At 36.7% G+C, this 24689-nt stretch overlaps 1 protein-coding gene and 1 long non-coding RNA gene across 2 annotated transcripts; one reads left to right on the top strand and one right to left on the bottom strand.

The window, feature by feature from the left end:
• Positions 1–1290: 1290 nt before the first annotated feature.
• Positions 1291–2194, bottom strand: LOC139134129 (uncharacterized). Its single transcript, XR_011552735.1, has 2 exons — positions 1872–2194; positions 1291–1480 (listed from the first exon to the last, which is right to left on the bottom strand). It is a non-coding gene; the product is annotated as an uncharacterized lncRNA (long non-coding RNA).
• A 170-nt stretch (positions 2195–2364) lies between these two features.
• On the top strand, positions 2365–16978 carry LOC139134128 (probable thiopurine S-methyltransferase). The gene is made up of 7 exons (XM_070701046.1): positions 2365–2642; positions 7870–8002; positions 8388–8440; positions 10375–10449; positions 12069–12154; positions 12987–13031; positions 14238–16978. The coding sequence occupies exons 1-7, from the start codon at positions 2491–2493 to the stop codon at positions 14351–14353; spliced, it is 660 nt and encodes a 219-aa protein (XP_070557147.1). The 5' UTR covers positions 2365–2490; the 3' UTR covers positions 14354–16978.
• The last annotated feature ends 7711 nt before the right edge of the window (positions 16979–24689 follow it).

Raw genomic sequence — 24689 nt, 5'->3', positions numbered from 1 at the left:
TTTTCTTGACTTGATAGACTATAATATTTTCTGCAGAAAATTCAAGGTTTTTACATGTGTGATGATGATGGCCCCCGATTTTCTAAAATGGCCCCGTTGGGACAGGAGTTGGGGCCCACAGTTTTTAAATCCTAGAATGAACACTGTAATTGTTTATTTAACATTGCGAAAAAGACGTCAACCACCGTAAAGCGGCGTGTGCAGGCTCCGACCAACCCTAAGCAAAGAGTGATAAAACTTCGCACTGCTGAGAAATCGTCGTTGACACGATGTCTTGACCACACTAAGAACCAGATATGAACTGTAAATGCTCACGTGTTTCATTATATATTGAAGTTATGTGTAAATTTGAACCTTTGCCACATGTTTGCAACTTCATTGAAATTATTATGATCAACATAATGAACAATAATCACCGCCGATTAATTCTAAAAGGTCATGAAGTATACAAATATGTAATTAGCTGAAATAAAAATATTAAAGTTATTTGACTGCTCTTATTGTATCACCACTTTATCTAGCAAGTGTAATTACCGTTGGCCAAGTCCTTCAAGCCATATATGCCGAGCTGTGAAAGCTCATTAGATATGCAAATTATAAATAAGCTGACATGAAAATGTGAAATGACTTTCGATATTGTTTTGATCTAGTACCTGGTATAATCATCAATGTACATAGCATGTTTTGCCAACTTTGATCAAGTAAATCCCGGTATATATCCCTAATAAGCAAAGTTAATTAAATATGTAAATTAGGAAGTGGCTTTAGTAAAAATGCTTAGTGATTGTCAGTAATGTTGTATAATGGCCCTTACCGAAATTTTAGGCCTCCCGCAAACTGTTACTGCAAATTTGCCGCAAGCTTTGCAGTAAATTTGCAGCAAACTATTTGCGGCAAATATGCGGGTGGTTCATTTTTCAGATGCAAATTAGGTTTCTTGTGAACTTGCTGCAAATATGCAGCAAACTCCCTGCCGCAACGTTGCTGCAAACTCTTTGCAGCAAATTTGCGGCACAATCCTTGCAGCAAACTTGCGGCAAATTAATTTGAATGTTACTGAAAATTTGCCGCAAACTCCATACAGCAAATTATTTTATTTGCGCTGACCATTGTTTCTCGTGAAACTGGTATTTCAGAGTTTAGTTGGATAAAACACATCTTGTGCTGTCCACAGTCCGCCAATATATAAATATTATTTATCCAACTAAACTCTGAAATACCAGTTTCACAAGAAACAATGGTCAGCGCAAATAAAGTTATTGTAAACAAAAAGATGACAGAGAAAAAAGGTTAAATTCAATTGTGGTACAATTTATTTTATATGCCATGTCCATTTCATGCCACATAAGTGTCATGATCATGTCAAGATTTTCTTTTGACTTGAGAAGTTTCATGTAACATTTACATTACTGTCAAAGGCTGCGATTTGGCTTTCTGTTCTCTGAATTTCTTGTCCCCTTTAGTGTACCAGCAATGGATTCTGAAAAATATAAATCGTTCAGGGAAGAGTGTAAGTCTTTACCGTTTGACCAAACATTGTAAATTTCATGAAAGAAATCGATAATTATTTGAAAATGAGACAAAATCAAGTTGAAAAATTGAAGCAGAAAATGCATAAATATTCATGATCGAAATTAAATTAATAATGATTAAAATGTCCGACAGCGGACAACTCGCCGTATGTTGTTTACATACACGACGGCGACAATCTGCAAAAATCTCAGCACTTACTGTAAGTGTTGTGAAACGAAAGTGAATTCAGTATGAATCAGTACTCAACGAAAATTTATCTTTAGGTAAAGATTGCAATACAACGATTACAGAACATAATTATAGCGATCGATGTACAGACGAACGGTACACTGACTTACATTTCTGAACGGCTCGCAGACGCTGGACGATTCCCGGTCCGGTTGCAGGTCTCACCGTGCTGTGTGTAAATACCGTACTCAGAAAATATAGTCGGCATCTTTACTGCCGCTCGCGTTCACAAATTTAGAACTCCGCCTGTCTCTGGTACTGTATACACGTTTTTGCAACTATGTGATATCATTTGGCTGGCGATTCCATAGAAAGATCACGAAATGTCCACTAGAAAACTCCCTGCTCACAAGTACGCAGCCGACACTGGCCGATCGCCGATCAAGCCTCATGACGATAACGGAAGTGCGATCTATAAATCATTACGCGATTGATAAAGTAGTCCCGTTTTTAAATGCTGGAATTGACTCTACATCTGCACCAATCCGTTATATTTTATACTTAATATAGCATTTAATTTATTAGTTTAATGAAATGGTTATTTTTATCATAGAAAGACTAAAAAGAGAGTAAAAATTCTTTCAGCACGAAGAATCAATATCAATGCGCGAACTGACCCTGATGAACCGTGACCGGAGAGTGTAAACATGTCGGCTGCTCGCAGCTGATACACAGGACGTGTTGGACGTTGGTGAAGCGGCGCTTTGAATTTTCGTACAGCGACTCGGGATGGAGTGTAATCCTAAACCTCAAATTTGTGCTCGGCAATATAACTCCAACGCTGAAAACACGGACAAAAGCCTTTTACCTCGACCCATGTTATCAGAAGGCGAGATTTTGTCAGCGGCATCGATGGGACAGACTGTAAGCTGCAGTGCATTGTACGTACCGTATACATGTACTATATTGATGGGATGAATAGCTTGGAGGTAGTAGCGGAAATATTACTGTACAGATTTGCAGTAACAAAAGTCTACGACGTGTCCTTACAGACCATCATCAAACGCACATTTCGTTCGAAACTGTTTGCATTTTGGTATCATTCGCAGAAAATACAGGGTGTAACTTGCAAGACAGACAAGTCCCTGTTTCAAAAATTTGTTTCCCTAAAAATTCAGTTTTCGATCCAACCATAATTTACCCAACCAGATTGTCAAACTTTCAAAGGGCACTTTTATTACATCATGTCACTACAGTATATACTATACCGGTAGATGCACTCTATATCCATGCAATGCTTTCACCAGCATAACTGAAGCTGTTCATTATCTAGCATTACCAGTTATTATAATTTAAAAAGTGGATTGTCTGTTATGAAATAAATGAACATAAAATATAAATGAAAGATCAATTTTATGTTGCTTACACATGACTGGTCACGAAGTGCAACAGTACTCAGTGTGTAGTGTGTACTCCCTGGTAATGAAATAGTGGGAAATATGTCAATCATGTGTTGCTGCATATTTGCAGCAATAATCTGGTTTGCCGCAAATTTGCAGCAACTTAGTCGTTTACCGCAAATTTGCTGCAAACTGACTTAAGGGTTTGCAGGAGGGTCACATCTACCTGCAAACTTCTGCAACTCCTTCCTGCAAGCTATATGCTTGCTGCATATTTGCAGCAAACTTACGGCAAATTTGCAGTAGAAATAATTTTCGGTAAGGGGGTAATTGCAATATGTGTAGCAAATTTTGTCAACTTTGGTCAAGTCAATTCAGACATATATCTCTAATTAGGAAAGTTCATTAAATATGCAAATTAGGAATTGGCTGAAGAGAAAATGCTTGATGACTTTCAATAATATTGAATTATAGAGTCTTTAATATACACCATAGTAAGTTTCATCAATTTTGATCAAGTCCATTAAGATAAATATACCTAATTATGAAAATTCATTTAATGTTAAAATTAGGTTTTGGCTGAAGTAAAAATGTCTTTTGACTTTCAATAATGTATATCACAGTATCTTTGATGTATATAGTAAGTTTCAACAACTACAATCAAGTTAATTCAGATTTATATCCCTAATTGGGAAGTTCATTAAATATGCAAATTCGGAATTGGCTGAAGTAAAAATGTTTAATGACTTTCAAAATGTTGTATCATAGTGGCTTCAATACATGTAGCAAGTTTCATCAACTTTGGTCCAGTCATTTCAAATATATATTCCTAATTAACAAAGTTCATGAAATATGCAAATTAGGAATTGGCTGAAATTAAAACGCTAAAAGACTTTCAATAATGTTAAATCATAGTATCTTTAATATACATACCAAGTTTGGTTAATTTTGATCAAGTCAAATCAGACATGTATATATCCCTAGTTAGGAAAGTTCATTAAATATGCAATTAGCATTTATCTTTCATGTCACCCTCAATGGTTCCCACTGCTGATATATCTTGGTGTGATCAACATTTGTAGCAAATCTCATCAAATTTTGTGTAGTTGTTTTTAATATATATCCATTTTTTCTAAAATCATTAATTATGCAAATGAGCAAAAAGTATGCAAGCCAGACCCACCAAAAACTAATCAGTTCTTGCCATTTGCTAACTGAATATATGTACCAGATTTGATTCTGATCTGATAAGCCGTTTTTGAGAAAATGGACCAACAGACAGACAGACAGACAGACACACAGACGGACAGACAGACAGACAGACAGACATCGCTGCGACATATGCCCACGTGTGTAAACACGTGAGCAAAAAATGACTTGCTCTCTGGTGTAGACTATGTCTGGAACTGTAAGAATACTTGTTTATTGGACTAGGCTTCGACAAACATTTAATTACGGTTTATTGTTTACAGACGGAAGTAATCCTGGTGTTTGGCGTAGTCACAGCACGTCATTATGTAAATTGGCTCGTGCCATGCACCGTTGCGTTGTGTCACTAAGCGAGATTATGCAAATAGCGATGCAAATATGTCCACAATGTTTACAAAAGCTCCCCGATTTAACCGGGATAGCCACGTGCATTTGTTTTGATTTTTAAAATTTGTGAATTACACGGAAACCATTCCTTATCTTGAACTGGCGACACATCTCAACTCTAGGTCTTACTTCAAGGCGTATTCTCAGAGAATTTTGAAAATTTGACAGAAAAATGAACGATTTGGTCTTTAGCTACCTTAACTCCACTCTGGCTTGGTCAAATTTCTGAAATTTTCACAGTATGTTTTTTAAATGCTATATAAAAAACGAGTATTTTGTTTGGCAATAAAGTTCTTAAATTTTGAATAAGAGGCATTTTAAATGTGCTTATCATGATTTTAATCACTTATTTTTATTGTCAGTCTTCAACCCATGCCATATTAGAATGAGGACAGATAATGCAAAATTAAATAGTTGTTTTTTTTTCTACGTATACTCTTCTTTCAAGTGAAATATTACATTTCACAAAATATTGTCAAGTTTTCTGACTTAAATTAATTTTTATTAATACCAAAATAGTGGGAGAATTTCAAAGTCTGTGGGAACCGGACCTAACTTTCCCTGATGTTCTGCATATTGGTTAATTTGCATAACAATACACTCACTGAGACAGTTTTCGGACGACCTCAGTTTTCAGACATTTAATGACATGCTGTTCGTTATACGCCCTTCGCTCCGTTTTGATAGCGTTTTACAAGTCATGCTACAGAATATTAAGTCAGGTGACGCTGCCGTCCCGTTTTGGATTTTTTTGGGGTAAAAGCTATTTCAGGCGCTACAAACTTGGTGAAGTTAGCCACACCGTACAATACGAGGTGTAACGCAACACACAGGGACAGCCCGTGTCCGATATCTAGAAGCGCTATACACGTTGAAATATACCGGTAGTTGCGTCGTCCATGGATTAACGTAACTAATTATCACAAAATATTTCCACATAGTTTTCTAAACACATCGAAATTGAAAATCGGGGTTCGAAGTTTCAAAATATCAATATTTAGCCCCTTATCACATTCAAAATACGACGTCCGATTGCTGCGATAGCAGTCCGATTACACGCGCTCAACATGGGGCAAAAATTTGGCAACTTTGACCCCCTAAATGCCACTTCTGTCGGTGTTAACAGTTTGAGGATAAACACAATAAAGTTTCGAAGGGTATGGTAATAAGATGTCGTTGTGCTCGTCATTTATGAAACGGCTTTGGGCGAAATTCACTACCCTGTCCGAAAACTGTCATTCTGAGTGTAGTTGTAATCGGAGGCGGTCGAATCCATACTTTCCAGTGCGGGAGTAACGGAAGTACAGTAGTCCAGAATAGTGCATTTCGTTTTTCTTCTTCGTACTGGACATGAATATTCCTTCGAAAGCGCCATTTTGAGCTACGACAACACACTGTACATCAGCAATGAACACTTGCTGTATCGACTCCAATGATTTGTCAATGAACGCAAAACTTCCTGTTGGCAACCAATCACAAACGCTGTTGAAACGGGTAACTCTGCAACAGCTTTTTTTCTCGCGTAATTATAGCGCTCGATCTCTACGGCGACACAATGAGTGGTTCTGTACTGAAAACCGGCCAAATGTTACCAATGAATTTAGATCGCGTAAAGGTATCACGTACGCGCCATTTGAATTATCGGCGCGACTTTTTCGCCCAATTGATTTTTCTGAATGCGATTTTTCTGATTTTTGAGTGTAAATATCGCGTTATCGCGCCCTAAAGTGATCCCTGGACTGTATTGATACCATTGGCAAAAAGACAACGTGACTTTACATATTGTATGCGTTTTACATCCAATGTTTTGAACTCTAAATAAGTGAGCCCTACACAGTGTGTAGAGGGTACGGCGTGAAAACTATTGCCGAGTTTGGTATATAGTCTGAGGGGGTTTTCTTGTCATCTTTGATGAGAAATATTGCTTTGAAAAAAACCGTGTTGGCAACATGCAGCTCCACCTTAAAAAACAATGTTTGGCCGATAAAAAGAAACATTATTTGTTAACAAGGATAGACCACTTAGAGAAAAGGATAAAGGTTACCAGCATGTGTATGTTTGTTTATGTTTATGTTTATGTTTATGTTTGTGTCTCAAAATTATGCACAGTGCTAGCTGGTGTATATTGACGTTGGTAGATAGCATTTTAAAATTTGTTGGGATAAATTCCAGAGGGGATATTAGGCAGAAACTTGCACCTAGGGATAAATTTTGCTTCAGAGCTAAAACTTTGGAAGCATTCAGAAATACAAATGAGGAGGACAAATAATAATGAAACAGGAATTGACATACTACTCTTTTGAACCTGAATTACGGTAAATATATTTGTTGCAAAAGACGGTAAAAATCAGAATATTAATTTCAAAAGATTTTTAATGTTTTTTAGTTATTCAGAGGTTAAAAATAGCAGGCAAGGGTACATGATGGTAGATGTAAGACCTCTCTGTGAAGGATGGTGATTATTTGCTGCCAATACTAGATTTCTTGGAATGTCAAAATCAGCAAGGGTTATGTACATGGTACACTATTGAGGCAGACATCTTTTCCATGGCCAATCGAATGCGTAGATTTTCAGTTTTAGTTTATTATTCATCATCTGGGTCTGAGTCTTGTTGAATCTTGTTTTTCATAATGTAAGCAGTGGTTTTACTAACTTAGCCTATCAGAGAATTAAATTTAGACCAATCTAATTAAAATCCGATGTAGATAATGGTTTGTCTTTTATGCTATCGTACTGTGATATTTATTTTTCTGCAGTGTCCCCTCGCTACAAACAGGGGAGGACCACAGAAAAATAAAGACTGTAATACAATAGCATAAAAGACCAACCCATCTCTACCATCAGATTTTAATCAGATTGGCATTTAGACAATGGGCATATTTGATTTGAAATAATCTTTCATCTCTGGTATGATAACTGTCAAATTAACCCTTTGAGTGCTGTAAATTTTCCCACCAGAATTTAAGTGCAACATTTTACTAATTTTGATGAATTGTTCTGTAATGTTTTGACAATTTTGGATCAAATCGATATCACATTTCATTGGCTACAGTTTTTAGCATAAATTTTGGCACAAATCAGAAACATTTGACTGGGTATATTTTATAAACTTTAGGTGACAAAAATTTACTTTTGCTCTCAAAGGGTTTTAATTGCATATTGTCTCTGTAGGTTAGCTGAACAGGGACATGATGTCATAGGCCTTGAATTTTCTGAATTGGCAACGAAGTCATTTTTTGAAGAGCAGCATTTGAATTATACAGTGTCCCCAGTGGAAACTATACAAGGAGCATCAGTTTTTAAAGTGAGTTTCTGAAAGTAATTTCTTATCAGGTGTAAGCAAAAAAATTGTGCTTTCATTATAAACAAGCCCTCTGGAAACAGGGTAGGTCTGTCGGGGACGTTGGAACATGAGATGCTGTAAACCTAACTGTCACAAATCCTGTAAACATGCTTGGAGTATGGTGGAGCTCAAAGATTTCACAATAGATTGACAGGCTTATGATACTCATAAATAAAGAGGTAAATCAATTTGATTTGGTAAATCAATTTGATTCCATCTTTAGTCCACACTTTTTAACCTCATTTATTGTACACACCAAGATTTGACCCTCCTATTACAGAAAGATAATTCTCATGAAAGCCATGACATTTACTTGCTGATGAAAAAAGTGCAATTTTTTTTGCAGGCCGATGACTGTCAAATTCAGATTTACTGTTGTGACTTCTTTGCTTTCACAAGGTAAGTAAACCACACCTGAAAACTTAGATTTACATCCAGTATTGGATTGTCAACAAAATTTGATCTGACAGTTGGAAGCTCAATCCCTTCAGAGAAAGATGATTTAAAACAATGATAAAATTTGCATTATTTGACAAAGATGTAGACATAAATTTCACAAGAGATATTGATAACCTAAGTTTAGACTTGCCATAATTTCCATTCAACTGCTATTTCTTGAAATTTATCAGGCTCATATTCTCAAAAATTTTCATTGAACTATAAAACACAATTATTTTGGTCAAGTAGAAACTAATTGCACCAAAACCGGATACCTTTGAGGAGACAATACCCATGACCTTTTATAATATTTTATGATGTTTTAAAATATTTTCATTATTTTCGTTCTATAAAAAAAATATGCAATGTTGATGTTGACAAATTAATTTTTGTGTGGACTGAAATTTTTTAAAAGTAACATTTGATACACTGTACACACCAGAGTACACACACAAGCTACTTTGCACTGGGCAGCTTTGACATGATTTTGAAGCAGCATAAGAATTGTATCTTACGGACTGTACAAACATAATACATTACAGGGTATTCAAAAAATACAAGAAACTCATGTCCAAGGACATTGTATAGCAAGGATTGTCTGAGATGTGTAGACTAGTTATACTCAGTTCCAAAGTAGCATATGTAATTTAAGGACATAAATCCCAGCATTTTGTGAATAACCATATTTTACACCTTCTTAAGTTCAATTTTACAAGGAGAATAGAAAGTAGAATGTTATAAGAATGCCTAGTCACATACTGCATTGCTCGATCACAAGAAACATGTTCAGCATGTCTGCTTAAGATATGGAATGAAAATTTGACCCATGCAGGGCAGTGCACATGAAGAAATTACAGTTCATCAAAATTAGTTTGCATGAAATTCATAGGTTTTGGCCTGGCTATTGGTTACTACCTGACTTTATAGTGATTGTCGGCAGTTTATTTTTATCGTGAACTCTTGTCCCGTTTGCGCTGTGTTTACATAAAATATTTGTTAGGTCAATGGTCAAACACTGTCTGAGAAAAATGTCATCAAACATTTGACATATTGCTTTAAATGATAATGTGTGCATTTGGCCAAAAAGGAATGGCTTTTATCTTCTCATTTTTGATCTAGACGAAGCCTCATCAAACCTTTCAAATTGATTTGATTTGAAAAATTTACACATAAAAAATTAACATTATGCTAGATATGGCAGGTAATGTTATGGTCTATGTGATCTCATAAACTTACACGATACAATTCTGATCAGGCCCATCTTAGTTCATGTCAAATACTTACTTAATAGTTGCCATCTTTCTTCAAGTAAGCTGCTAATTATAGCGTGTATCAGATAGCTACGAAAAATTAAAAAGATGAAAAATTTTAAAATAATTTCCCTTTTTCAAATATCATGCAGGCTTTCTATATGACAGTGTCCCTCCAGCATTATTTATATGAACTCATCACAGAAATTTGTGGGACTTTCCCAAGAATTTTGAACAAATTCCTATATTTGTACCATCATCATGTGGAGATCCCATGGCAATTGTACGGACCTCGTTTTGATTATTTGCAGGATTTGGTGATAATCTTTAACATAGACCCATAGGACTTGTCCTATTGTCATGAAGAAAGTCATGTGATTTTGTGATCTGGGAAAACGCAAAATATTAAAAGCCATGGAGCAAATCATTTTTGTGAGAAACTTAGGATGAAAAACAAACTTGTAATGTGTGCGAATTTACATTTTCTTTGGCAGACTGCTGTGTAGATCATGGGGTGAACACTCTAGATCAGCCAGTATCTGCTGCCAAAAAAAGCCCAGAGACTCTGGCCAGTCTAGTAGTCCTTCTACATGTGATGAATAGATTGTCTTAAAGTTTTACTGATAATTGGTCATTCTGTTACAGTGCCATTGCTGGTCAGTTTGATGCTGTTTGGGACAGACATGCATTTGGTGCAATGCTACCCAAGAGACGAACTCAGTAAGGAATTGCTACAATCCATTTTCAATCTTTATTTTACTTGTTGTGTTTGTGTAATGTTTGAAAAACCATATTCTTCATACTTTTCAACCAAAAAGATCAATGTTATCAGCAGAGGATAATTAAATCTTTCCAGCCATGATAAGTGTTTTGGTATCCTCAGTTGTGGAGCAGAACATCCCACCTTGCACTCAGGGCACTAAAATCCTAATCAGGGCCATCAACTTTTTATTGTAAAAGGTACCTTGTGGAACATTGCAGCATGATTGAAATCATATTTTGCACATTTTTGGATGCAACACTGATATTACGATTTCATTTGTTGATTGCGACATGATATCAATCAGTGCAGCTGATGGCTTTAGGATTGATAGTAATATGACATGTGTTTTATATTCAGCCTCGCTGATTTCATATACATGTACATTCAAAAAATACTGTTCCTATTACCATCACTGTGGAACAGTGTGCGACCTGTGTTCATTCCAGCCTGAGTATCAGTGTGAATACTTAGGATATATTCTGAATTGCTGTAATTTGAAATTTTGAAGTGCAAATGACAATATTCTTTTAACTAACACAGGTTTAAAATTTGTAAAACCTCAGATAGATTTATAATTTGTCATCCTTTTCCAAATATTGACATTTTGTCAAGGGATCTGAAATGTACATCATGGGATGTAAGAGTGCTTTCTTTCATGTATTGCATGATGAAGTAAATCAAGATATGTACGCTGAAAAACAGCCCACCAACATGGTTAATGTCAATCTTACAACCCTGTGTCCAGACATGCATCACTGAAGTGGGCAAATCTGGACACAGACACAGACACAGACACATATTTAGCAGTTCACGATTTAGAAAAATACACAAACAAATGCACGACCAATGCAAATAAGGAAGTTGTAAGATTTGTATGTAGTAAAAGAGTTCAGTAAAGAGGACTCTGCAAAATGGATTTTTTTTTTAGTTATTGATAATTTCAATAAAAATATATATTCACTAGCAATGGTTTACTTTCCCTATACATGACTTCGTCTCTTGGCGTGACTGCTGTTAGTCCACCAACATTGCCTAATGCTCTAAATGTTGCCCTAATCAGAGAACGATATCAATATGTCAACATCACGGGACACACATGTAATTAAAGGAAATTATAAATCATATCACATGATGTTGTCAGCTTGAATGATACTCCTCAAGGTCAACATATTTCAAGGTCATTTAGCAATACCGGTATTTTTGAACTCTGATAATGGCATTGTGAGGCCAAGTGAACAAGAATTTGAATTATACTGTGAAAAGGGGCATTTTGGGGGTTCAACTTTGTCTCCTAAGTAATTTATTAAATAGGCGCAACTTTCAAGGCAGGGCAAATGACATCACACTCAATAGTCAAGGTCAACAAGCAATAAGTAAGAACTATATAGGGATTGAGGACTCCTCTGGAGGAGACTGTTGGTACACGTGATTTTACTGGAAATAATTGCGGATCAAAAAGAATTCCTCACAGTCCTTTGTAGTGAACCATATGCCATTTCAGGTGACAATTCTGTTCGTTAACAAACTTGTGTTGAATCTTTGTAATATTATGTACTTCTTTTGAATCTGTTCAAAGGTACAGTCAGAATTTAATGTCTTTGATGAAACCAGATGGAAATTGTCTGATGATGACAGCGCAGTATGATGCCACTGTAATGCAAGGTAGTGTATTCTCTTGACACATTCATCAGGGATCAGTGTTTTCTCTTCAGGTCACTCCTACTTGAAAATGGGGAGGGAGGGGGGATTGTTCTGATTAAGGGGGCAATAATAACATTTTAACACTTTATTACATGACATGACAAGTTGGAAAGTGCATTATAGCAAGAACAAAACTAAACATTGCGTAAAACATTGTTGAGACAAGTCTTTGCCTGCAGCTTCTGGGGGAAAGATAGTGTTTGTACTGTACTATTTTATCTTTTAAGTTTGAACTTATTTTAATATTACATTTTTATTGCCATAAATGTGATGTAAATCCTATATTTACAAGCAAGCAGTAAAATCCTATTTTTATTATATTTTATAGGAGACAGCTGATCATCTGAACCTAAAATGTACAAAAACTTCTCTTTTATTTAAAGTAATAATAATAAATGTAAATAAATTAATAAATAATTATACAAATGTAAGTTATGCAAATGAAGATATTTTCTCAGTATTTGCAAATTCAGGTCATAGCATTAATCAAACATCAAATAAAAGACACTCCTGTTTATTTTTTTTCCATCTTGTAAATATTTGAATAAATTAAAAGCATATGCAAATCAATCACACTTTATTTATTTGTGATCAATAGTTTTGTTTCTTTCCAGCTGGTTTTAACTAGTGTAGTGTTGTTGTTTCTGTCTGATTATTCATAGTTTTAATTCTCTAGTTGATCCGAGAGTATTACAGTTACTTTAGTGTAATTTTAACTAATAATTGTCTCAACAATTGTTTGGCGCCGTAGTGTGAAGTTACTAATAAGTGTATTGGGTAATTTTCTCTCCAGGCCCACCTTTTAATGTTCGGACGGAATTGATCCAAGAGTTCTTTGGTAAGTAATTATCATTTAATGAAGTTATTCCCAAAATTTTTGGATGACTTGGGTGAGCTTTGATGCTCTTTCTTACATTTCAGCAACTAATGGGCAAGAGGTTTTGACTTTCATTGTGGATTATTGACTAGTATGACATTAAAAATGACCTTGGGTAACCTTGGTTGACCTTTGACCACTTTTAGATAAATCAGCAACTTCTACAGTTGTGGTATTTGGTGATAAGCCACCTAGTGGAATTAACCTTCACACATTTTGGACCCAATTCTTTACAGGTGTATGTAATTCTAAACTAACAAATGGGGCTTGAGATTTAGTTCTTGTTGGATATTCACCAGTATTGACTTAAATTTTTCCAAAAGATGTACATGACCTTGGATAATCTTTGATCTACTTTCAAGCATCTAAGCATCTGCTTTAGCCGCAATTGTTTCTCAGAGTGAAGAACGAATGGTATTCATATCTTAGTGGTCTTGTGAAGAGAAGGGCCAGGCAATTATAAAAGGCAGACAAATTGTCTAAACTGAAACCAAGTCATTACAGCTCTGTAGCTGTATTTTGTATATTTGACTTTTTAGTCTGTGATTACAGTCATTTCCAAATTCCTGCATGTGTGTTTATACTTGTTTACATTTTATTTTGCTTTGATCTTGATGTTTCTAAAAATCACGATACTGATGAGTGATACTTGAAATTTGCCATTGGATTTCAGAAGACACTGCTCTTCATATTGCTTTGCAGTTTATTTATTATTGATTGATTGAATGATTGATTGATTGATTGCTTGAATGAAAGATCAGTTTATCAATTTATTTGATAAACCAATTTATCAATTATTTAATGTTTAATGTTCAATTTATTAATCTCTTTGTTTGTTTATGTGTTTTTATCAAGGTTGAGACAGAGGCAATACAGATAAATGTTAAAAACAACTCAGGAATACACACTTTTAAAATATTTTTAAAAAACGTTTAAAATGACTTAAAGAAAAATCTATATCATTGTTGTCACCAGTAAGTGTGTGTTCTGACATTCTGATTTGAACACAGCATACCGTCATTTTACACTGACAGATCCATCACTTGAGGGCGCACTCTACGCTTCCTCCCTCTGGGAGCGCAGAGAGTGCCTTGAGTCATGGATCTTTCAGTCTAACCGTCATTACCATCTCATAATTTTATTTGTATAATGTATCATTCCACACAGGTGACAGATGTGATATACGCAAGATTGAACAAGGCGATGCGATGAGAGACAAGTGGCGGGCCAAAGGTCACAAGTGGTTTGAATGGGTCTTGCATCACCTTTCCTGTAAACAGTAACCAATTTTGACCAGTGAAATAGACAACATATTCCAGAGTATCTAGGAAAACCTGATGTTGATATTTTGTTGTCCATGTAACCATACATTTCATTTTCCCCTCCTGGACTTTTAGCAAATTCTAATATGCCCATTATTGCCCGAAATAATCAACATCCTCACAAACAATTTATAGGGGACCAAGTCAAAATAATTATGATGTATAACTTCTAAAGTACTGTATAAGAAATTATGTCTTTACTGAATGTAAACAGACCTTTGTTTGTCACCTCAGATTGAGTTCTTATGACAAGTAAAGATTGCCACAATTTGAGAGAAAAATGCTGTCTTTATCTATGTGAAAGGCGCTGCCAACCAAGATCTCAGAAAAGTCTGAATGAGATCCAGAGTTTATGTAACAGTGTATATTAAGCCAAGCATCATGAGAATTGTACACTGAACTTGATAGAAAGATCTGAGTGCGAGCAGAGTATAGAAGGTGAATACAATTAATCAGTATTTCACAGGTGCCGCCAACTAAGCTGTTTGTGCAAAAAGGTGTTTGTGCGCAGTTTTCAGCGGGCAGGCAAATTTCATAATTAATCAGCGGGTGGGGAGAAAAAATCTATATTAACTGTCGGCGGGGAAGAAATTTCATTATTTCAGTTTTTGACAGTAGATACCAGAAAATACGTAGAGGGAGGGGAAAGCCGTGGTTGATGATAGAACTTCAGGGCGATTAAGCGCCTAACTTAGAGGGGGCAATGTTCCAAGGTATATTGCTAGCTGCTGGCACAAGTTTGTGCTGATCTTAGTTGCCTAGTGGGTATCTAGTTGGCAATGGGGAATTTCAGTAGTGGGGAGAGGGCAGTGGGGAGCTTGAATTGTTGTGGGGAGAGAGGAGCGGGCAGACCATAGATACTGGAGGGCAGTGGGAGTCAAAATTCAGTGGGAGGGCACATTTTCCGTGTATGCCAGTGGGAGGGCAGTTACGAACAGCTCTACTTTCCCCTCCAAATTTTAGGTCAAGGTCAAAAATAAGTAAAATTGGTATATCAGCCTTCAAAACATGTTTTGTGATGATTTTGCGAAATTAATGAACTTTACTAGTTGGCGGCACCTGATTTCAGCACATTTCAAGTTGTCAAACGGTGCAACTCTTTATATAAAATAAAATTCATGAACAAAGAGTCACTTTTCCCCTTCAGTCTTGAAGGTCACACAGAGAGATGCTCTCATTTTCATTTGAATCAGTACCTTTAGATATACTTTGCTATCAGTGAAGGTGAAATCTTTGTCTGTTTCATGTTACATTTATGTGAGCAGATCTTGCTCAGGTAATTAAAGTAGAATTTAAATTTCACAACTTAATTGATCCTATTTAGATGGGTATATCTTGCTCCAGTAATGTCCTTCAAAAATAGAATTTTAATGTCGAAACTTTTGATGGAAAAACCAACCGTAGAATCTTATGTTAAACTTTACTTTTCTTATTTTTACTGAGTTATTCAGTATTACCAGACATTAACTCTGTACTCATTTTTACTATCAGGTCAGTTTTTATGGTCAAAAGGTTTTAAGTGGTTGCAGAAAATGTGAATACATTCCACTGTGTAAGGCAAGATTTTGAGAATAATATATTACACAAATGGATGATGGTATAATGCTGTATAAGCATACTGTTGTAAATTATATCAGGGTCAGTCACTATTTTGCTCAATACTATCCAGTGAGCTGATGATTTTAAATATTTTTTTAAAGTCTGCAATCACAGAACAAAAGATGGGAGTAAAGGATTAAAAATATATCAAAAACATGTTTTTCCATTTTCAGAGGCTTTGATAGACATTTGTCCAGTTTCCTTTCCCCATAGCAGTATAGCTTTCAATGCCATGGACATTCTGAATGAATGCTGTAAAGTTGGCAAACTTTGGAATTGTTAAATATCACCACAGCAATAAATCTTTTTATTGTAAGGAAATTCACCTACATAGGCAGACTTGAAGTGCCAAATTATATCTTTTGTCGATCTATAAGGTCTGGAAAACTTAATGTTTTTGTCTGTAATCTCTGTAATAGTTATAATGATTACATTCCAAGAAAAGATGTGAAAAGTGTCATCCTTGATTATCATGATAAGGAGTGTATGACCTTGATGGCTCTCTATGTGGAATAATCGTGTTTACCCTTTGAGTGCCAAAGTCAACTTTTGTTGCCTTGATGGAATATATCGCCAACAACGTTTTCAGATGTACGCAATTTTTTTTCAGATTTTTTCCAAAAATTTTGATCAAAAATTGTGGCATATGAAAAGTTGTGGCCATTTAGTCCAAAACTACCGAAATAAAATACAGCAAATTCATAGAAATTGGGAAAATGTTACACTGAAATGTGGTGGGAAAAATTACAGCACTCTAAGGGTTAAGCAAGATGTTCATTATGATCAAGATGATCATTACATCGTTGGTGATTTTCCATTGAAATTCACAAGTTTTCTGTCTAAGAATAATTTGAAGGATAGTGTGTAGCTGTATTCCAATCCCAAACCTGTATGAAACTGTCTAGCATTTTGACAAAATAAATGTCATTGAGTGGGATTGTGGGTTTTATTTAAGTTCCAATAAACATATCTGCATCAACACATAAATTTTAGGAGTTGATTAATTATTTGAATGTTTTTGTGATTTTCTCAGGGCTATTCTGAGTCAATACACTGTTTTGGTAGAGTACAGCAAAGAAACCCTTGAACAAGTACACTGCCTGAGTTTGAACAGGTTATCACCTGAATCCTAAAATACAGTTTGTAGATTTATGAATCTCTTTAGTTCAATACCCAAGTAGGGTGTTGTGCTCTTGAACCAGGCACTTCATTCCCAATTGCTTCATTGTAGTATGATGAGTATTGGATACCTTTAATCAAGCTTAATCCTGTTAGATAACGGGCAGCCAACAAAGCTGGTAGTGCAAAAATTATTCATCGGCAATTCTTGATTGGCAGGTAATTTCATTTGGTGCATTTAGGCAAATTTCACCATCGGCAGGAGGGAAGAGTCAGAGGGGCATGGAGGGGCAGGCACTTTTGTCATATCAGTGGTAGGGAATTTTCATTCTACTGCTGCCCAGTTGGTGACTTAAAAAACACCTAGAGGGTGAGTAGGAAGTGCTTTTAGGTTGTTTCGTGAGCTTGCAGATGAACAGGGTACAATCATGTGGACAAGACATGGCAGTGGTAACTTTTATAGTCAGGTGAGGGTAGGGGTTTTAGATAGGGAAAAGGGAAGCAGGGTGGTAATTTCCCTAGTTGGAGCACAGGGAATAGAGTAATCTTGTTGTTGTCATTGTTGTTGTTGTTGTTGATGGTGATGATGATGATGACGATAATAAAAAATATTAAAAAAACAATGTGTCATTCCTTGCTGTTGTTTGTCGATGTTGTAGATAATTGTAAAAGAAAACCGTAATCGTGACCAAAAAACGACGTAGGTTGCCCAACGTCACTCCCAGAGAAACAAGAGTGACAAAAGTAAATAAGGTCTGAAACTGAAGGTACTGGAGGTCAACTTTAGGAACAGGCTTAGCAGAGGAATGATTCAACACAGTCCTTCATGGTTTCAGCAGGTCTGCCAATATGTATCAGTTCATGAACAATTACAGGAAATGACTCAAGGTCAGTGGAGTAGCCTGTTTCAGTCACTGCCACCACTCCTACACATAATAGGCACACTGCATACAAATAGGTTAGAGATTACAGAAACTCCAACTCAGATGTGTGGGCTGTTTCAGTTAATGCCACCACTCCCGCACATTTGCAGGATTTCCCCTTTTTCTTACCTCATTTGCATATTCTTGACACTGACATGTTCATTTGAACAATGTCACATCTCAACGCCTGGGTCTACCTGTACGCCAAATACTGTGATGGTAGGTGCGGCGGTTTAGGGGCTTTTGCGTGTGACGGACATAAACCGCACATATATACATACAGACATACCGGTACATACATACATACAGACATACAGATGCCACCGACTCACCATATAAGCTCTTTTTGGTATTTATATACGTACCAAATATGGGCTTAAAACATAATAGTTACAATTATCAAAATCAGCAGATTAGCTGTTCCTAATTAAAGGCTTATACCACACTTGCACTATTATTTTTGATACTGACATGTTCATTTGCAACTGTTTGAATTTAGACCGGATAATGAAAGCAGCACAAACCACCTATCCTGATACAATTTCAATGAGCTACCTAGTAATCTTACAACTTACAAACACTGACATTAGATAGATTTCTCATCCATAGGCCGACAGTTCAAGACATGGTCCTCTTTGACTTGGATTTTTTGTTTCTTTGCTCAAATTTCAGAAATTTTATGTGTCCTCTTTAGATGACTGGCAAATATGGACAATGAAAAGCAACAGACTTTAGTCATACTCTGAGGTGACTTAAAACTTGTTAATATGAATTCCTGTTTCATTTTAATCCATTGCAGTATTGTAATGTTGTCTGTCTATCACTTCTTAAGATTCAATTATGGATTATTCAAGAACTTATATTTGAAGAAAACTTTTTTTCCCTAAAATCATCTATCATTATGTTTTTCCTTTATTTTAACATGAGAAATAAATATTAAAGTATTTTAATTCAGTTTCTTATTGTCATTGCATAACTACAGCTCCTTTACACATTAAAATTTGACATTTTTTGTAGTATTGTTTGTGCAATCAGGTAAATTGTTATAGAATGATCATGTAAGCATATTATTGTATGCATACACATTCTTTAGTACACCACTGAGTCATGTGATTGAACAGTCATATCTCCTGGAACCAAATATAACATCAATGTTTCTAATCAACAATGTAGATGCAAACTTACAATTAAATCTGATAACATCTTGATGTAATATACATTCTTAATCATAAAATTATCACCTTCAAACATTAAATTCTTCAGAAAATCAAAAAGTACAGATTTTTGGCTGCAGGTGCCAATAAACAATCAAAGTGAACACATATGTGAATGAGTTTTATCTGATTATGTACAAAACAAACATCAGGCCACAGAGTTTATAATTTGTCAGGTCCCCTACCATTCTAGACTCTACAATCTCTGGTGCTTAATTCATCAGTGTTGTATTCTATATTAGTGACTGCTCTATGTGGTAGACTCTTGCATAGCCTGGAGTTGCAAAGCACTTACTCAAGATGTTGCAGCACTTTTGTGTGAGGTCAAAACCACAAAACTTGACAGCTCAAGCAGATGTTAACAGTCCGGATTGTTTTAGGGGTTTGGTTTCATCCTCAAAATTGACTATAAGAACAATGTAATGCTTGCTTCAAGTCTTGTATAAAGGATTTTGAAAAAAACAAAAACAGCATGAATACCAGTATATTCTTCCTTACTATAACATTGACATCAATGACTTTCACTATCTCTCCACTGGTCAGGTCATCTCAAATTATAACAAAACAAGATGAGAAAATATTCCAAATACATCACTTTATTAGAAAATTTTAAAATATTAAATATGTCACAACCAAGTCTGGTCAAAGACGATGTTTTTCTATTTCTCTTTACAACCCTGATGATATATAGCCTAAATGTTCACTGCTGTACATGTATTGAAGTATTCATGCTGGACAAAACAATTAAACAGAGAGTACACTGATACAGCCATATACCTGTTGGTGAGTGTTCAGAACATTTAACCCTTTGAGTGCCAAAGTCAATTTTTGTTGCCTTTATAAAATGTACCCCAGTCAATTTTTTTCAGATTTTTGCCAAAATTTTGATAAAAAATTGTAGCCAATGAAATGTGATATCCATTTGGTCCAAAATTATTTTAAAAATTATAGAAAAATTCGTAAAAACTGGTAAAATGTTGCACTTAAATTTTGGTGTGAAAAATTACGGCACTCAAAGGGTTAAAACTAAATCAGAAACTCAAGCTCGGAAGTTTATCGCATTTAATGTATGAACGAAAGTAGTTGTAAGAATTCAACGTTTGGGGCGCTATACACCGGAGCCCGGCAGCTCCATATCCAGTCATGTCAACTATCAACGAAGTATCCAGGCCCTATATTTCGCCCTTCAAACGGAATTTAATACGTAAAAACTATCGCAGCTGTGTTTCTGCCACTTATGACAATTTACTATAGTTTAATACAACAATATAAGAACCAAAGAAATGTTTGGACAACAGACTGAGGAATTAAAGATCTGCATCTGTCCGTCAACAATATAGAAGCTTTTGGCATATATGTGGCTGATTTCGATGCTAATTTATTCAATTGTTGGGGTGTCTTTTGGTCTAAAGTACGCAACCACTACTAAAACCAAATATCCATACATTGATTTTAACTTCGCGCAATGAATTTCCCTGCTGCGGGGCATTTCCCTCTAAATCACAGTAGAACTGACAGCGCGTTGACTACAGCTCTCATGATGCTCCTAACTCCAGTGCACGAAGCCTGTTACACAGAGAATTGAGATTAAGATAAAACTAGAATGATTTTGATAAATCGTCACGAATAAAACCTATACACCTTCGGTACTGACTTCTTTGTCTCAAAAGTAATTTTACATTTTACAGGGAAAATTAAATTTAATACAAAATATAGTAAATGTGTGTACTCTGAAACACGGGTGCACTCTGAACTACCCTAACCCCTGAACATTTCGTCACGGGTTAACTTTTAGAACTACCGTGTACATATACCAAATTTTACCATCCTCTTTAAATCACAAAAAGCAGTCGGGGAAAAATATGAAGTGCACATCTTGACAGATCCTCTCGGCGTCATGCCACAGAAAACAGTAAAGTTGAGTTGACTTACGGTCCGGTCCCTCTATCAGAGTTTATTATCATGATACATTTAGAAACACCTAAACGATAAATAATACTGAAAAAATGTCCTTGTTATGATACAAATATCAACATATGGATTAAACAACCATGAAAAGCTGACATTAAAATCGTCCTTACTGCCCACTAATATCTGTTGAAGAGCTGAATAGATCATTCTCCATGTACGTCATGTCTCAGGTGCATGTAGCTGTGTGATAGCGCCCTCTCCAGAACCACTGTCATAGTACTCATACGTTTACGCATCTTGTTGTGTTTCATGTCTGCGTTTTGTCATTCTTGTGTTTTCATCTTTTACCGTTCCTACACGTAACTTCTGTTTCCACCTGGGCTCGTACAGCTTACCTGTCCCCCAGGACCCCCTCTCCCAAGCCGTATCACGTACCACTATGGCGATCCCTTGGGCGCGAGACACCCTGTCTTCATACCATTTTCCACCTGGGCTCGCCAGTTTACCTGTCCCCAGGACCCCCTCCCCCCAAGCCGTATCACCACCGCGGTGATCCTTGGGCGCGAGAACCTTGTCTTCGTTCCATCATGTTTCACCTGGGTTCGTACAGTTTACCTGTCCCCCGGGACCCCCTCCCCCCAAGCCGTATCATCACCGCGGTGATCCCTGGGCGCAAGAACCTTGTCTTCTTTCCATATTATGTTTCCACCCGGGCTCGTACAGTTTACCTGTCCCCCGGGACCCCCTCCCCCAAGCCGTATCACCACCGCGGTGATCCCTTGGGTGCAAGAACCTTGTCTTTCGTTTCATCATGTTTCCACCCAGGCTCGTACATTTTACCTGTCCCCGGGACCCCCTCCCCCAAGCCGTATCATCACTGCGGTGATCCCTTGGGTGCGAGAACCTTGTCTTCGTTCCATCATGTTTCCACCCGGGGTCGTACAGTTTACCTGTCCCCCGGGACCCCCTCCCCCAAGCCATATCACCACCGCGGTGATCCCTTGGGTGCGAGAACCTTGTCTTTATTCCATCATGTTTCCACCCGGGCTCGTACAGTTTACCTGTCCCCCGGGACCCCCTCCCCCCAGGCCGTATCACCACCGCGGCGATCCCCTGGGTGCGAGAAACCCTCTACTAACATCATTCTCAATTCTTTCCCTCCTTTTGGGGGTCACTCAAGTTCAGTCATACTTCCATCGCTTGGGCTTTGGATTCCATCCTGAATCCCATTTCCACTCCTTTCCCACATTTCAACCTCTCAGGATGGATTCATCATCAAGGTCATTCAGACCTTGACCCCAAGGTCACCTATGACCTCTGCTCGGTTGCTTGATTGAAGGGGCCCTCTCATTTTGCTTTTTATTGTAGGTTAGTTTGCTACTTCTATTTTGACTGTTTTGTATTGTAAGTTTTGATAGTACTTAGTTTGAGATCTGCGAGGGCACTAGTTCTATGCCCTTTACTGCTTTATATTTGCCGTTTCATTCTGTGCTTTATTTCTATACTTCGGTGTTTCCGTTCTTCTTTTTGCAATAAACCCTCTTCTCTTTCCCTCAACTTAGCGGTGGTGTATTCATAAATCTCATTGACCTGCATATGTAGACATAGTGTGGTATCCTTGTACTAAGTTAAAAAATAATTGGCACCGGCATCTCTGAGTAGAGATGTCTTGCATTCATCAGCCGCTATGCATGGACATAGCAGTATTCTTTATTATCTCTTATTATATTACCATGCCCTGTCTATTGCGTTTTAATTGGTCGAGCTGAACCACGTGACTGCCCACAAATACACAGTAATGCTTTGTTTTCATGCCCATGAATATGAATAATATCGTTTACACAGTAATTTTAAGGCTAAAACGAAAACTGTGATTTGTACAAGGATCATTATCAACCAGAAAATAAAATGGAGCATTTGTGGGCCAAGTTTAGACGCTTTTTAGTCCCCACGGACGAAGTCCGGGGGTACTTATCGATTGGGTCATATCTGTCCATCCGTCCATCCATTCACGCAGATATCTCAGACATGCCCCAGTCAATTTCTTTCAAACTTTACAAAAGGATAGTACCCTACCGGGGGTATACAAACGAAGACCGAAGATCGAAGACCGAAGACCCCTGAATTTGGATTAAAGGCACAATGCACTCTAACCGGCTAGGACGGCTCGAACGTTATAGTATTTAGTACGCAGTAATTACGCTGTTTCAGACATGATACACGCCAAATTACTATCACATCGGAGTCAAACAGCACTCTCGGCTGCGCGACTTGATGATATAACAATAGCCACTACATTTTTAACCACAATAGGCTACACGAAGTTCAAGTGAAATTAAGCCAATACGGCATAATATGGCCCTTAAATACCGGAGATATCACAGGTCTTTGATTTGTACTTTTGACTTTGACAGATACGGCAAGCCGCCAGTATTGGTTTCGAATTGCAATTCTTAAATAGGCGCAATTATTTTAGGTTTTAATGTTTAATATGGCCATCTGTGATAAAGTAATGGATGTATACCTCCCTCCTTGACCAATTGAATCAATCCCGACGAAATATGGACTATTATTATGCGAGATATGACAGGGTCTTCGTTTTGTACATTTGGACTTGAAAAACGACCAAATTTAGTAGGTTACTTTTAAACTAATCCAAAAATATGCGTCCAAATTTTGTTTTTGGCACGGAATTGACTTCCTCTCACTTTTCATCACAAATAAAACCAATACCGACGAATAATGGTCCTTAATACGGCGATATCAAGGGTCTTCGTTTTGTACTTTTGACTTTGACGGATACGGCAAGCCACTGGCATTAGCTTCGGATTCGAATTCTAAATTAAACGCAACTATATTAGCTTTTAATGTTTCATATGGCCATTTTTGATTAAGTTATGGATGAATTACTCCCTTTTTGACCAATTGAATCAATCCCGACGAAATATGGACGATTATTATGAGAGATATGACAGGGTCTTCGTTTTGTACATTTGGACTTGAAAAACGACCAAAATTAGTAGGTTATTTTTAAACTACTCCAAAAATATACGTCCAAATTTTTGTTTTTGGCACGGAATTGACTTCCTCTCACTATTCTTCACAAATAAAACCAATTACGACGAAATATGGCCCTTAAATACCGGAGATATCAAGGGTCTTCGTTTTGTACTTTTGACTTTGACATATACGGCAAGCCGCTGGCATTAGCTTCGGATTCCGATTCTCAATTAAAAGCAACTATATTAGCTTTTAATGTTTCATATGGCCAGTGTTGATTAAGTTATGGATGAATAACTCCCTCCTTGACCAATTGAATCAATCCCGACGAAATATGGACTATTATTACGAGAGATATGACAGGGTCTTCGTTTTGTACATTTGGACTTGAAAAACGACCAAATTTAGTAGGTTATTTTTAAACTACTCCAAAAATATTCGTCCAAATTTTGTTTTTGGCACGGAATTGACTTCCTCCCACTATTCTTCACAAATTAAACCAATACCGACGAAATATGGCCCTTAAATACC

Source organism: Ptychodera flava, chromosome 5 (genome assembly GCF_041260155.1).
Source record: "Ptychodera flava strain L36383 chromosome 5, AS_Pfla_20210202, whole genome shotgun sequence".
NCBI lineage: Eukaryota > Metazoa > Hemichordata > Enteropneusta > Ptychoderidae > Ptychodera > Ptychodera flava.
The sequence above is the reverse complement of the archived record's forward strand: the minus strand, read 5'-3'. Positions and strand labels throughout refer to the sequence as shown.

What these genes read in the sequence shown, in the direction of transcription:
- LOC139134128 (XM_070701046.1), top strand. Translation starts at nt 2,491, where the DNA reads ATGGAGTGTAATCCTAAACCTCAAATTTGTGCTCGGCAATATAACTCC. An exon ending in ACTGTAAGCTGCAGTGCATT is followed by an intron (nt 2,643 to 7,869) that starts GTACGTACCGTA and finishes TTGTCTCTGTAG; the next exon opens with GTTAGCTGAACAGGGACATG. An exon ending in AAGGAGCATCAGTTTTTAAA is followed by an intron (nt 8,003 to 8,387) that starts GTGAGTTTCTGA and finishes TTTTTTTTGCAG; the next exon opens with GCCGATGACTGTCAAATTCA.